Source organism: Nicotiana sylvestris, chromosome 11, assembly GCF_000393655.2.
Source record: "Nicotiana sylvestris chromosome 11, ASM39365v2, whole genome shotgun sequence".
NCBI lineage: Eukaryota > Viridiplantae > Streptophyta > Magnoliopsida > Solanales > Solanaceae > Nicotiana > Nicotiana sylvestris.
Window position 1 is genome coordinate 142,015,609 of NC_091067.1, and position 13,948 is coordinate 142,029,556.

At 36.2% G+C, this 13,948-nt stretch overlaps 1 protein-coding gene across 17 annotated transcripts; it reads left to right on the plus strand.

Annotated features, from left to right (window-relative positions):
* Positions 1-437: 437 nt before the first annotated feature.
* Positions 438-10,683, plus strand: LOC104244233 (serine/threonine-protein kinase RIPK-like). 17 transcript variants are annotated; one of them, XM_070162475.1, is made up of 10 exons: positions 438-713; positions 1,399-1,630; positions 1,705-1,846; positions 1,937-2,057; positions 2,154-3,009; positions 3,130-3,185; positions 4,048-4,122; positions 4,248-4,373; positions 8,842-8,915; positions 10,180-10,683. In XM_070162475.1, the coding sequence occupies exons 1-4, from the start codon at positions 601-603 to the stop codon at positions 2,047-2,049; spliced, it is 600 nt and encodes a 199-aa protein (XP_070018576.1). In that variant the 5' UTR covers positions 438-600; the 3' UTR covers positions 2,050-2,057; positions 2,154-3,009; positions 3,130-3,185; positions 4,048-4,122; positions 4,248-4,373; positions 8,842-8,915; positions 10,180-10,683. The 17 variants fall into 17 exon arrangements, with proteins under 17 accessions (XP_070018576.1, XP_070018574.1, XP_070018580.1 ...); XM_070162473.1 differs by having other exon boundaries at positions 2,154-2,235; positions 2,952-3,009; positions 3,130-4,122; XM_070162479.1 differs by lacking the exon at positions 3,130-3,185 and having other exon boundaries at positions 2,154-2,235; positions 2,952-3,009.
* Positions 10,684-13,948: the final 3,265 nt, after the last annotated feature.

The following is a 13,948-nucleotide window of genomic DNA, read 5'->3' on the forward strand; positions in this document are numbered from 1 at the left end:
TCACAAATACCCAATAGTATCATTATCAATAATATTCACTATATTATCGCAAACCATAGTCTTGAACATAAATAAATTTGATACAAAATTATCATTTTTATAATGAACTACATGATAATCAGATGACCTAGAAGACGAAGCGATATTGTTACAAAATAATAAATGGTGGGCTTTTTTATAAAATATGAGCAATTTAAAAAAAATATAATAGTAATATTTTGGCCCAAAATCAACTATTGAGCTGCTTTTGGAATTTGACCAAAATATAGGCAAAATTTATGGCAAAATCTATGACCAAATATATGTTTGCCAAATAAAATTCAAATTTATTTTGATAAAATGCATGACCGGACTGGTCCTAAAAATAGTAAAACCTTCACACACACAAAGAAAAAGACACTCTCAAAGGTGTTTATATTTTCTTAATTAAAATTGTGTAGTAAAAAAATGGAGAAAGAAAAAGCAAACGCGTGATTATATTGGAGACTCAAAAGAGTCTTCTCGGCCCAATCGCTCAGATACATGCAAAAATGGCGGACGACATAGACGTAGAGGCTTTCTTGCTCGAATTGGGAAACCTAGACAGCTACATATTTCTCTATGAAAGAGAATATTCGAAGCTCGCCTATGGCTAGATGTGGCCGGCTTGATCCAGATGATTTCATTCAAAACTATAAACGTGCTCTAGAAGACTACGATGCGATTGCAAAGGAGTAATCTTTCTTCCCCTCTATTATTTTGTACGATTATTTAGGACACCTACTTCTCTTGTTCTTCAATTTATATCACAGCACGCACTCTTCCTTATTTATTTATTTACTTGATTTAATCTCTTTTTAAATCCTAGGTATAATCAGGAGTCTTTAAGTATACACGTGCTTCCAGAATTTTTTTTTTACTAGTAAACTGTACTGTTTTTAATGAACGGATGCCCATTGGAGGTGTTGGAAATTCCAGATGATTGTGTGAACGGGGAGCCTAGTGGTCCTTCGTGGAACACTGGAATCTTGAATGCTAATGCTCATAACTGTGATGTGTCTTTAGGAGTTGTCAAATTAGTAATGTACAGCTTAAATTATGTTGCAAACATAAGGTTTTATGCTCGAATTACTTTTTAATCCCTTTGATGTGTTGTGTCATGTGTGGTATAAAACTCTTCAGAACTTATTGCATCATTTGCCCTTTACTATTAAAACTTTGCATTTTGCGATCTGCAAAGAGTGTTCCAAGACAAAAAATGACCTTGAATTAAACAATCTTTCTGTTGTTTTAATCACCATATAACGATCCTTGTTTAATTTTACTCACCATTATAACAGTCCTTACTGGACATTAGTTTTGTAGATCATTCCACATCTTTCCTGTTAGCGGCTAAGCTAACATGAACACAATATGCAGGGGTCCTTCTCAAGGTTTCAACGTGGGCGATGCAAAAAATTTGAGCCATGATGAGTTGGAGAAGATCACTAATGGGTTCTGTCAAGAGAATTTTATCCAGCACATTGGATATGGCAGATTGTTCCGGGGGTTTATAGATGACGGTGAAGGAATGCGGGAGGTTACTGTCAAAACATGGGATTTTATCTTTCCTGGGGTGATAAGCTATGATTTGTATCCACGAAAATTCTGGGTGAGTAAATGCTATATTTCACTGATTGATTCTGTCTGTGTTGTCATTTCACTAATTTTGTGACTTTGCAACAGGATGAAATTGTATTACTTGAAAGGTCAGAATTTGAGTCTCATCCTTGCTTGATGAAGTTGATTGGCTTTTGTTTTGACAAGAAGCTCGCTGTAGTTTATGATATGAAGTTCAAGACACCCTTGTGCGATGCAGTTCGTTCTGGTGTTGACTTACTTGAACTTTGTTGACTAAGGGGAGTCTGAATAATTAGTTGTTTCTTGCACTTGCTAACACTCTGTTACACACTTTTAGCTGAATTTGGGTGGAAGGAGCGAATGAAGGTGGCAACTGATTATGCACTGCTCCTGATAACATTAAGCCGGAAGCAGTTTGATGTTTGGTGTAATGGTTGTACTGATAGATGATGGATGAGGTCTGAAATGCTATTCCGTGTCTCTCAGTGTCATATCCCCTGATTCCCCCCTTGAGAATATCTTCTACATGTTGTTTATTTATTTTTTCGATGCAGGAATATAACATTAAGCTGTTGGACTTTAGAGTCAATGCATTCCCGCAGACACTTGGGGTTTACAATTCTGCCACTGCCTCAGGTATCTGTACATCTTTATTACTCCATAAGTTGTATTACTGCTCCTGTTATTGTCCGTACACCACACCTTTGAGTGCGTGTCTATTCTATTTGCCCATATGTATTTTATTCAAAGATTAAGTGCCTTTTTTTGGGGAAATGGAACACTAGATTATACTTATCATACGCAAACATACATGCATCTAGCGAGAATTCTGTCTTTTGACCAAAAAACAAGAGCTAATGTTAATCCCAACTAGTTTTTTCGCCTATATGAATCCATTTGCTTTCATTGCGTTCTTTTTTTATTTAAGTTATATCGATTTAGGCCGATTATGGTTCTTTCAAGACCTACTTTCATGTGATTTTAGGTCTGTCTTGTCCCTTTTATTATCTTCAATCATCATATTTTTTGGACCTACAACTCGATGGATATGGAGGTCTACCCAGGCCACCTTCTCTTATTTTGTCTTGTCTTTCTTTCACGCTATACAAAATATGATCCTTTGTAATCGTGTTCATTGTTGTCTTATCGTACTTTCATCTTAACTTCCACATTTTTATGATGTTTGATCTTGTGGATATTGTGGTTTGGAGTTTCAATATCACTCCCTTATAATGTTTTTGGGCTGAGATTATAGTGCATATATTTTGTCTTTCTTCTACTTGCCCTAAAACTCTTACAGTTTGGACTTTGGAGTAAATTTTTGTTGACTCTTATGTTATTTCATCTGCAAGCAACAAGGTACATCATCCTGTATACTTTTGGTTAGTTCGTCCATAGCTAGGTAAACAGGTACGAGTTTAACGATGATTTCTGCTGTAAATTTGCTATCATAAGAAAATCAATTTGTCTTTTTTTCTACGGTTCGCACTTGCGAAAGCTTCGTTATACACATCTCTTTCTTTTAATCAGGTAAAAGTAAAGCTTTTATGGATAAGCAGCACCAAGAAGGTGCTATACAACAAAAGGTTGCACCTGACTACCTCATATACTAACCTACTTAGACTGCGAGGTACTGTGTGCGTGGGTATTTACATGAGTATAAAAGGAAACCTTCCTAGTCTTGTATAACAGTAATGAACTCTATGAGTTCTTCTCTGTCCTCTATTAGAACATTTTACACCAAAATGACGGCAGACATATGCATTCAAACTTGATTTTATAGATAGGTTTGTGTCTACTTTCCAAACACTTGAGGCTCCTCTCCTTCCAAATTATCTACCAGATGCATGTAGGTATTTTGTTCCACAGCCTTCTTTTCTTCCTGGTGATACCTTTTCTATTCCAGCAAATAAATAGCTCTTTTGGAGATTTTGGCAATACCTGTTTCAACTTGAACATGTTCAGGAACATAACCCAGAGGTTAACTGTCACCTTGCAATACAAAAATTATGTGGTAGTTACTTTGCATTTCTCTTATGCATAGATAGCACCAGTTGCACACAGGGGCGGACCCATATGGAGTTAAGAGGGTTCATACGAACCCGCTTCGTCGAAAAGTAACACTGTGTATATAGGTATATTTTTTCTGTCTTCAAAAAAGTAAAGGTATAAATATAATTTTGAACCCGCTTCAAACAAGTAAATCGCCTAGCCTGCTGGTAAAGAGGGTTCAAATTTTCCACATGGTCCTGAGTTCGAAACCAGCTAGTCACATATGGCCTCTATTTTTGTTTTTTTAAAATAGGTTACTTTTCCCATAAAAACGACGTCGTTAGCCCCTCTGCCCTCTAGTCACATATGATCTTTGAGATTAGAGATCAAAATCTCTAATCTTAAGCCCTCGATGCCTCTCTCTCTCTCATTCTCTCTCTCTCTTCAATTTCAAAGAGAATCGCCTCCTCCGTTAGCCCCTGCTGAGAAGGTCATCTCCCTCAAAGACAAAGGGCGTAATCTTGATATCAGGTGATCAATAAGAACCAATTCTAGTTTTCCAATTTGTAGTATTTATTCCTCTTTTGCATAAAGATTTAATCCCAATAAATTTCCTTCACCTTTATGTGCTTCCTTCTCTTTGTTGACTGTTGTAGTTCAATTTCAAAGAACATTGCTTCATAGTTGTCTCCTCCATTAGCCATAAGCCACTGCCGCTTCTCGTTGGGTCGCCTCTCTCCGTCTGTCGCCGTCAGCCCTACCCCGTCAATTGTCACTATCAGGTTTCTCAGTTCTCACTTGCTTATTTTGCTGATTTTTGTAATTTATGCTTTGGAAAAAAATTCAGATTATTTTAATGGGTTTTGGCTAAGAAATTGAGAGTAATAAATTTGCTTATATTGAGAAGTTAGCACTTTTTCTCTTTAGTTATGGAAAATTTTAGATTGTTGTTGTTGGTTTTGACTTTTGAGTGAGAAATCCTTTTTCAGTTTGAGTATAATGAAAGTATAAAAAGTCTAGTTTGAGAAATCCTTTTTCAGATTATTAGACTATGTTGAAATGTTGAAACAGATTATTAGAAAAAGTCTTTTCACTTTTTCTCTTTTGATTGCATTTTATTAGACTGTCAAATTAGGATTACTATTTAAAATTTTGCCTATTATTGTATGTCCAAGGTGATGAATATGATATAACAAATTCTCACTATCGGGTTTCACCTTTGCTATTATCCATGAATGAAAGTTTCATCGCAAAGTTCCGTAATCTGATGAGTGATAGTTACTTGGGTTGTCTTCGGCCACATTAATTCTTCTAGTTTAAATTTAAGGTTAAACATATACAAAATTATTCTTCTAATTCTAATTCTAATTTGGTAATCCAGTTTGTGTTACAATGAGGAGATTTTACCCTCCAGCATCTCCCAAGTTGCCACAACCAAGTTCATCTTCTCCAATTGCTGCTCCCATAGAACAAAATTTGAACCAATTAGAAGAGCAACCTCAATCCTCTAAAAGACAAAGACAAGGAATAGATCTTGATTCTTTACCAACTGATCCAAAGGAGAGAATACCCATTAGAGATTATCATCCAAATGAGCGTGATGAGATTAGAAGAGAATATCTTCGAAGAGGTCCTTGCCAACCCCGACATCATAAGTTTCCTCAAAGAGATTTTTCGGGCTTAAAGCGTCGTTTCAATCATAAATAGTTTGATGAATATGGTAATTGGTTGGAGTATAGTGATAGAAGATGCAGCTTATTGTTTGTGTTGTTACTTGTTTCAAGATGAAGAAATTCATCAAGGTGGAGGCGATGTATTTTCAAGTTTAGGATTTAAGAGTTGGCAAAAAAAGAAGAGATTCGAAGAGATTCGATATGCATGTTGGTAAGTCGAGCAGTAGTCATAATCATGCAAAAAGGAAATGTGAAGATCTATTAAAACAAAAACAGTCAATTCAAACTTCATTTGATAGGCAATCCAGTCAAACAAAGCTCGAATACAAAATTCGCTTGAAGGCTTCAATTGAGGTTGTAAGACTCCTATTGAATCAAGGATTGGCATTCCGTGGACATCGTGAAGATGAATCATCATTAAATAAGGGAAACTTTCTTGAGATTCTTTCATGCAATGCAGAGAGGTGCGATAAAATTCGTGATCTTGTGTTGAAAAAGGCTCCAAAGAATGATCAGTTGACCTCTCATAAAATTCAAAAAGACATTATCATTGCATGTAAAATTGAAACAGTTAAAGCAATCATGGACAATCTAAATGGAGACTTTTTTGCATTGCTAGTTGATGAATCATGTGATGTATCACGCAAGGAGCAATTAGCTGTTGTCTTGCGATATGTTAATAGATGTGGATCTGTGGTGGAGCATTTTATTGGGATTGTTCATGTTCGTAATACTAGTGGTTTATGTTTAAAGGAAGCAATTGCTGATTACCTTGCTCAACATTCTTTGAGTTTATCTTATGTGCGTGGACAGTGCTATGATGGAGCAAGCAACATGCAAGGGGATTTAGGTGGCCTCAAAACTTTGATTCAACAAGAAAGTAAATCCGCTTATTCCATTCATTGTTTTGCACACCAACTTCAATTGACTCTTGTTGCGGTATCCAAAAAGTGTCTTGAAGTGGGAGAACTTGTATTGTTGGTTTCTAATGTATTGAATATAGTGGGAGGTTCTTACAAACGTATGGATGATCTTCGAGAATCTCAAGCAGAAAAAGTTCAAGAGGCATTAGACATGGGTGAACTTGAAACTGGTCGGGGTTTGAATCAAGAACTTGGTCTTGCCAGAGTTGCCGATACTCGTTGGGGTTCGCACTACAAATCTTTTAAGAACTTTATTTCTATGTTTGGCTCAATTATTGATGTTCTTGATACTATCGTTGTTGATGCCTGGACTTTAGAAGAAAGAGCTAAGGTAAAGGGATATCTTAGCACTTGTCAAACATTTGAGGTTGCTTTCATGTTGCACCTAATGAGAGATGTTTTGGAGATCACAAATGAGCTTAATACATCCTTACAAAAAAAGGAGCAAGATATTGCAAATGCTATTCTACTTGTTGAAGCGGCAAAGAAACGGTTGCAAAAGCTAAGAGAAGAAGAATGGGGTTTACTTATTGATAAGGTGTCTGCATTTTGTGTCAAGTATAATATTTTGATACCAAACTTTGATGACTTCTATGTTAACTCCGGAAGATCTCGACGTAAAGTTGTTGATTATACTATTTTACATTACTATCGTGTTGATATAATTTTTAAGATTATTGATTGGCAAGTTCAAGAACTCAATGCTTGTTTTAATGAGGTGACAACGAACTTGCTTGTTGGAGTAGCGTGCTTAAATCCAGTTGATTCATTTTCCAGTTTTGACATAAACAAGATATTGATGATGGCTGAATTGTATCCTGGCGATTTTGATGAGAATATAATGGTTACGCTCAAGAATCAACTTGAAACTTATATTGTTGATGTTCGTGATTTTGACGAAAGGTTCTCAAATCTACATGGACTTGTTGATCTTTCTAAAACACTAGTTAAGACAAAGAAGCATTTGAATTATTCATTTGTGTTTCGCCTTGTGAAATTTGCTTTGCTTCTACCAGTTGCCACTGCTACAGTTGAAAGAACTTTCTCGGCGATGAAGTTGATCAAAAGTGAATTGCGAAACCGAATGAATGACGAATTCATGAGCGGTTGTTTGGTACCTTATGTAGAAAGAAAAATATTTACACCATTTCTGATGAGACTATTATGAATACGTTTCAGAAAATGAAAACTTGTAGAGGACAATTGTAATAATATATTTTATTAATATATAGTTTTTGTTGACCTCTTTGTATATTTGCTTCTTTGCATTTTGAAACCGTTTGATAAAAATCCTGGGTTCGCCACTGGTTGCACATGTTGTGTCTGTGACCAGTTTCTTTCCTCCTATGAGATTCTTGGCTTATCTTCCAAACTAAACTTGGTCTCCGCATCTCGGTCCCTAAATATAAATTCTTGTCCTCTAGGTTTTCTGAAATGTTCTGTCTCTTGTTTGGTGACTTATGCATTTTCTGAAATGCTATCATCAACAGCTAGCTTCTCGATTGAAAGAATTGTGTTATTCTCTCCGCAAGTCAGCTATAGAAACCTTGATTTTTTCTCAAAGAAATCTCTCTTTGCCACATCTTCCAACTGCATCTGAAAACTTGCCTGCATTCACCTCATCCTTTCTCCTCTCAAGATCTTTGAAAGAGCTCTTGTTTCATTCCCTAAGTTTGCTTTTCAACCCTTTTAGCTTTTTTGCTAGCACGTAATCGAGGTTACCTGTTATTTCAAATTATGTTGGACTTGCTATATTTTGGCGCTTGCCTCGGAAAGATAGGATAAGGTCCATCAGTTGTTGGATTTTGAAGTAAAAATAAGTTCAGATTTCTATTTTCCAAAACTTTAACATATTTGGAGATGCATTGGGTTTGTTACTCAATGTCATTATAGAAGAAGAAACATCATGTTTTTCAAGCTCTCTTTCAACTTAGGGTGGTCGGACATTTCCGATAGCGTTTTTCAGAAGAGTCTAGCTTACCCCGCCTGCATGCCCTACTCTGCCCCGTTGCCATCCATTTTAGAGAACTACAGCGAACTGGTTCTCTGATGAACGCTGAAGCTATGAGTGACCTGTGACTCTGTAGCTGTAGAGTTGCTACTCCTTATCCGCCTCCTGTATCGCTTTACTGTTCGAAGGCAACATCAGTGATTGACAAACCAAGAAGCCCCTTCTACTGACTGTTAGTCAGTGCCTACATTTCCTTGTCTTTCTACCCACCTGTATCATCTTAAGATTTTCACTTCTTCATGACGTTAAACGACTTCCAACCAACTAGGAACCTTCTCTATTTTGGGCTCTTTTTTGTGCTGGTGAAGGACTCTTTCTTTTGTTTCAGCTTCTTTATACAAATATTTTCAGGTATCTGATAAAAGAAAATGTATCTTTTAAGGTATATAATATATTTAAGATGATTTCTTTTCTAGTCAAGCACCACCTTAAAGGACTTTTCTTGGCACTCTAATCATATGCTTTTTCTAAGTCAATAAAATCTTGTCATATCCCTTTTCTTCTCGCTATTGTTTTGGTCTATTTGTTTTACAAATTTATAGCTTTTACTGTAGATCTCAGGCATAAAATTGGACTGATTTTCTATCGTCCTTGTAATAATTTTTTAATCTATGCTTTATTACTCTTTTTTGAAATTTCACAGTATGACTCATAAATTTGAGAAGACGATGGTTTGTGCAACCTCAATTATCTTTATCCTTGCATATCAAAACAAAGGTACTTCTGAACTCATTTGCATATTTTCTCTCCTTAAAAATAATTGAATACTTTAAATTAGTCATAATACTCTAACCTCCCGAAGGCACTTCCATACCTATGAGGACATGATCTGAATCAAATGCTTCTCTAACCCACACTTTTTCAGACATCTGCTTCAATATATCTAATTCTATGATAATGGTTAAGTTTAGGCAGGACATATCACATCTTTAGCTTACCGAGGAGGCGAGGACATTACCCTTAATAGAAAGGTGGGGAGATCGAGTATTAGGGTAGGAGCGTAGTGGTAATCGAGCGTTCTTCTTTTCCATACCATTAGTATTAGTACGTAGTCTCGTATTTTCCTATTTTTAGATTTCTAGTACTACATGTTGTTTCTCTCTCTTCGGTAGTCTTATTACTTTGCTGTTGTTAGTTGTTACAGCTTCTTTCATGGATTTGTTGTTGTTACTGTTTCTTTTCATGGCTTCTACATTACCGTATTCCTTTTTCGTTATTGTTGTGCTTATGCTTTCCGTGAGTCGAGGGTTTGTTAAAAATAACCCTTCTACCTCCACAAAGGTAGGGGTTAGGTCCGTGTGCACTCTACCCTCTCCAGATCCTATTATGTAGAATTACACTGGGTATGTTGATGTTGTTGATTCTGTTTCTCAAGAATGTATGAAGACCAGCAAAGTTATTCTCGTGAATTCTGATAAGCAATTGATTGAAATATCATATTCGTTCTCTTTCCTCTCGCTCTCTCCCTCAAAATTTGTAGGAGCTCGTCTTTAATACGTTTAACTTGGTTCAGGTCTTAATCCATCTTCTGGTGTGGTCTCGCTAGCTTATACATTTCTTCCCTTTTCTTGGTTCCTTAACTTCTGGTACTGGTTGGTTAAGGATTTACCCCGCACTTAGTTAGTCGTCTTTTTAGCTTTTGTTGTCATTCTCTTGTGCTCTTTATAGATTTTTCCATCTTCTATTGTTTAACTTTTTTCACCACCACAATTTGTGTTTGAAATTTCTATACCTTAAGCATAAGATAACCATTTTTGCCAGCTGGACACTGAAAATGCAATCTTGTCATAATAAAATCATATAGTATTTGTTTCTACTAGCTTTGAATCTCTAGTGTAAACTTTAGAGGCATTGAATATCTTTAGATGTACACTCCAATTATTGTTTGATGTGTAAGGTTCACAACCACTGTGTAGATGTACGTATAGAGTCATTCCAATCATTAGAGTGAAACGAGACCAATTTTATTGGTATTTTGCAGATCAGGCTTCCCAACTGTGTTTGAACTTGGCGTTCTTCTTCTCGAGTTGATAACCAAAAAGGAGCGCAAGTGGAAGGATAAGTATCATCCAGGTTATTATATTGCAAAGTTGAATCGAAGATCCATTGTTCATGAAAGCTTTGAAATAGATAGACACTGGCACTAGAATGACACAACTTATACAATCATGTGTGCGTCCTGCCGCTGATGAACGTCCACATATAGACACTGTCTTTGATGCATTGGTAAGCATAGCTGGGTATAGTCCCACTGTGTCAGATTCATATCCATGGATTGATTCCCTCTACTTTACTAATGTAAAACTTCTCAACAACTACTCTCAATCGCTTATGTCAATTGTATAGCTGATGGCCATGATGCTTAGATGTAGAAATGACACCAGGTAGCCACTCTAAAGGGCTGCTATTTAAGAATTAGTCAATGTGTCCTGAATTTCAGTTTTAGTTTAATTTTTTTGGGCAAAAATGTCATGAATTGTCTGAACTTAAGATTTTTAATGTAAAATTTAAGGACAAAATAAGTACTGGCTAATCTCTAAATAGTATCCGTGAGAATGGCTATCTATGTATTTGCCCCTGCTTAGACTAGATAAACGAGGTGGCTAATTAATAAAAAGCTTAATCTGTCGTAATTGGTTCTAGGATATTTTACCTTTTGGTTTTGCATAATGTATTGAAATCCTTTACTTTCTCCTTGTGGCGAACAAAGAATTATAGGACAACGAAATTTTACAACTAGAGTGATACACTAAGACTAATGGATATGTGCCAAACAAATAATAACGACCTTATCAGTAAAACTATTGTTTTGGCCATTAATTTCTTTCTCACTATATATATATATATATGCAGCTGAAACAAATGCTTGATCTGATTTATATAGCGCTATATTCTCTCTTTTATCCATTGAGGTTATCTTTATTTTTTTGTTTACTTAGAATGAAACAAAATAAACAAAGGGATCTTGGTTTAAACATACTCCAACAAGTAAAAATTGCACGGGGCGTCCGCCCCCATTTAACTTATATCCATTTTTTAAAAAACTTTTAACTTGTACCCATTTTTTAAACAACTTCAGCTCCCTTTCTCCTCCCCCTTCTCCTCCTTCATTTTCTTTTTTCTTCTTCTACAACGATGACTTCAACATTGCTCTCTTTGATTAATGAAGCTAAAACAAATATACTGAGAACTTCCATTTGGATTATTATAACATTAAAAACCAGTTTCCTCATTGTCTGGAAACACAACTCCGTCATCCATTGCTGGAAATTTACTTCATACCGTGAATGTTTCTGCACAAGGAACCCAGCCTTTAACAGTAAGTTTCAAATTCATTCTTTCACATGCACATGGAGTTTGTTCTTCTTTCTTTTCTCTTATGAGTTCTTTTTTTTTGGCTATGAAACGTAGCTCTTGATATATTTAAAACACGAAAGTTAACAGAGTACACAGTAGATGGAACTGAACGATGGATCCGATTACATAAAATCGAATAACGGTAAACTAAAGTTGGATGAGTTATCAAAAACTAGAACATCTTGATAATGGGATTCCCTAGTTACAAAGACAAAAACTTCAGCTCTAGATAGAGCTGAAGTTTTCCAGTTACAACACAAAAACTTCAGCTCTAGCTGAAGTTTTGCGTGATTGCCTTTGCTACTTCAGCCTTGTGTGCTGAAGTTATGCGAAAAAGCGAGTACGCTTGCAATTTTTTTTTGCAAAGCGGGCACAAGTTAAAATGTGACACAAAAAAGGGGTATAAATGCAAATGCCCCCTCCAACAAAGAGACCATTTTCGTTGTTATGCTTAAGTAAAAATAGCACGGGCTAGCCAGTTTTCGGACTGGTCATTCAAAAATAGCCAGCATTTGCAAAGTCATTGAAAAATAGCCGCTATGTTGCTTCAACACGGAAAGTTCCAGCATAATAAATTGGAGATCTGTGCACCTATGTATGAACTTCCAGCATATTATGCTAGAACTCTAACACGCGGAAAGTTCCAGCACAATATACTGGAGATTGGAGCACCTGTGTATGAACTTTCAGCCTATTATGCTGGACCGGTATATTATACTGGAACTCCAGTATAATATGCTGGAAGTCCAGTATATTATACTGGAGTTCCAGTATATTATACTTGAGTATTTTCCGGATTTTGAACAGTGTTTTTGTTCAAATTTATCTTTACATAAAAAGTGGTTAAATTTCGATTACTTTTGAAACAATGACTATTTTTAATTGAGTGTAAATATGGCTATTTTTGAATTTCTCCTTATGCTTAAGGTTCCCTATTTTCCTCATTGTCTTAGTTATTTTTCCTTCTTTTTCGCAATTCCATTTTCTATTTTTTTCATTTTTTACCCGTTGGTAATCTATTTGAATTATTATCAACTATAATTAAATTCTAGTTGGAAAGAGACTAAACTCTGTGTAAATAATATGATGGCCATGATATCAAAATCTTGACTATGAAAATTGTTTTACAACAATAATAAGACATAAGAAAATACAAATTAGTAGAGTATTCTTGTAAACCGTCAAAATCGGGCTCTTTTTGTTCGACTGACCGAGGCTGGAGCATGATAGGTCGAGGTTTGGCTACGATATATATCAAACTATGGCGCGGGTCAAGTTATCGAAAGCATGAAACCGACTAAGCTCGAGGTCGACCAAGATCGAGACCAAATAAAACGGAGATCGAGGGGAGCCGGCTAGGTCGATTAACAGAAGGATGAGATATCCGTGATTGGGCAAGGATCGTGGTGGGAATCTCGACACGTATCAAGTCAGGACCGGTTATTTAGCCTATCATGGGATTTGCTTCTATAATTATGATTATACCATAAATAGGATTCCTCTACTATATAAAGAGGGCCTTAATCATTTTGTAAGGGACTCATCCTCGCATATCAAAGCAATAAGTCACACTTTTATCTCTTGCAAACTCTGTTGCCCGGTTCATACTTTCAATAGTTTGTTTAGTTGGTTCGAGGGAAATTAGCTCAATGACCATAATTGTTCATCATATTGGTTTAATTTGCTTTGTTTTACTGTTAATTCCTAGCATTAATTCTTATATTTATCAGTTTGTGCCAAGTGAATCACATATCCTTAAAAATACTTATAAGTTTAATTGTTATCCGATTTTAAGGGTAAACAGTTTGGCGTCCACCGTGGAGCTAAGGATAATAGTGATTGCCTGGTACAATTTTCATAACACACTATTTTACGCTTTTTCTTTGAAGTGTCTCGATTCCAGGATCAACATGTCAAACTCCCAAGTAGTACCCACATACACAGACAATGGCCTTGATCTTCATGGCGAGAACGAAAATATAGCCGCCCTAGGAAATTGAGTACCTCCGGTCAACCCCGATGGAGATCCGGTCGTGGACCCAATCTACGTCAACTACCATCAGTCCTGAAAATAACATTCGTAGAGATGCTCGAACAGCCGATCAGAACGAACAGAGCGGTAAAGAAGGCAGGATTAGCCTTCGAATGATATTCAAAATGTTGCAGACTCAACAAGCTGCAATAGTGCAACTCCAAAATCAGAATCGTGCACCGAGCATAGTCGAACTCGAGCCATTCCAAGTAGTCGTGCACGGGGTCGAGTCAGCTTCAAGAAAAATGAATGAGAAGGAATTAGAGACAAATCCTGCTATCCTAAAAATGCTCGAAGAGTTGACGAAGCGAATTGAGGCAGGGGAAAGGAAGATCGAGAAAATGATAAGAAGGTGGAAACC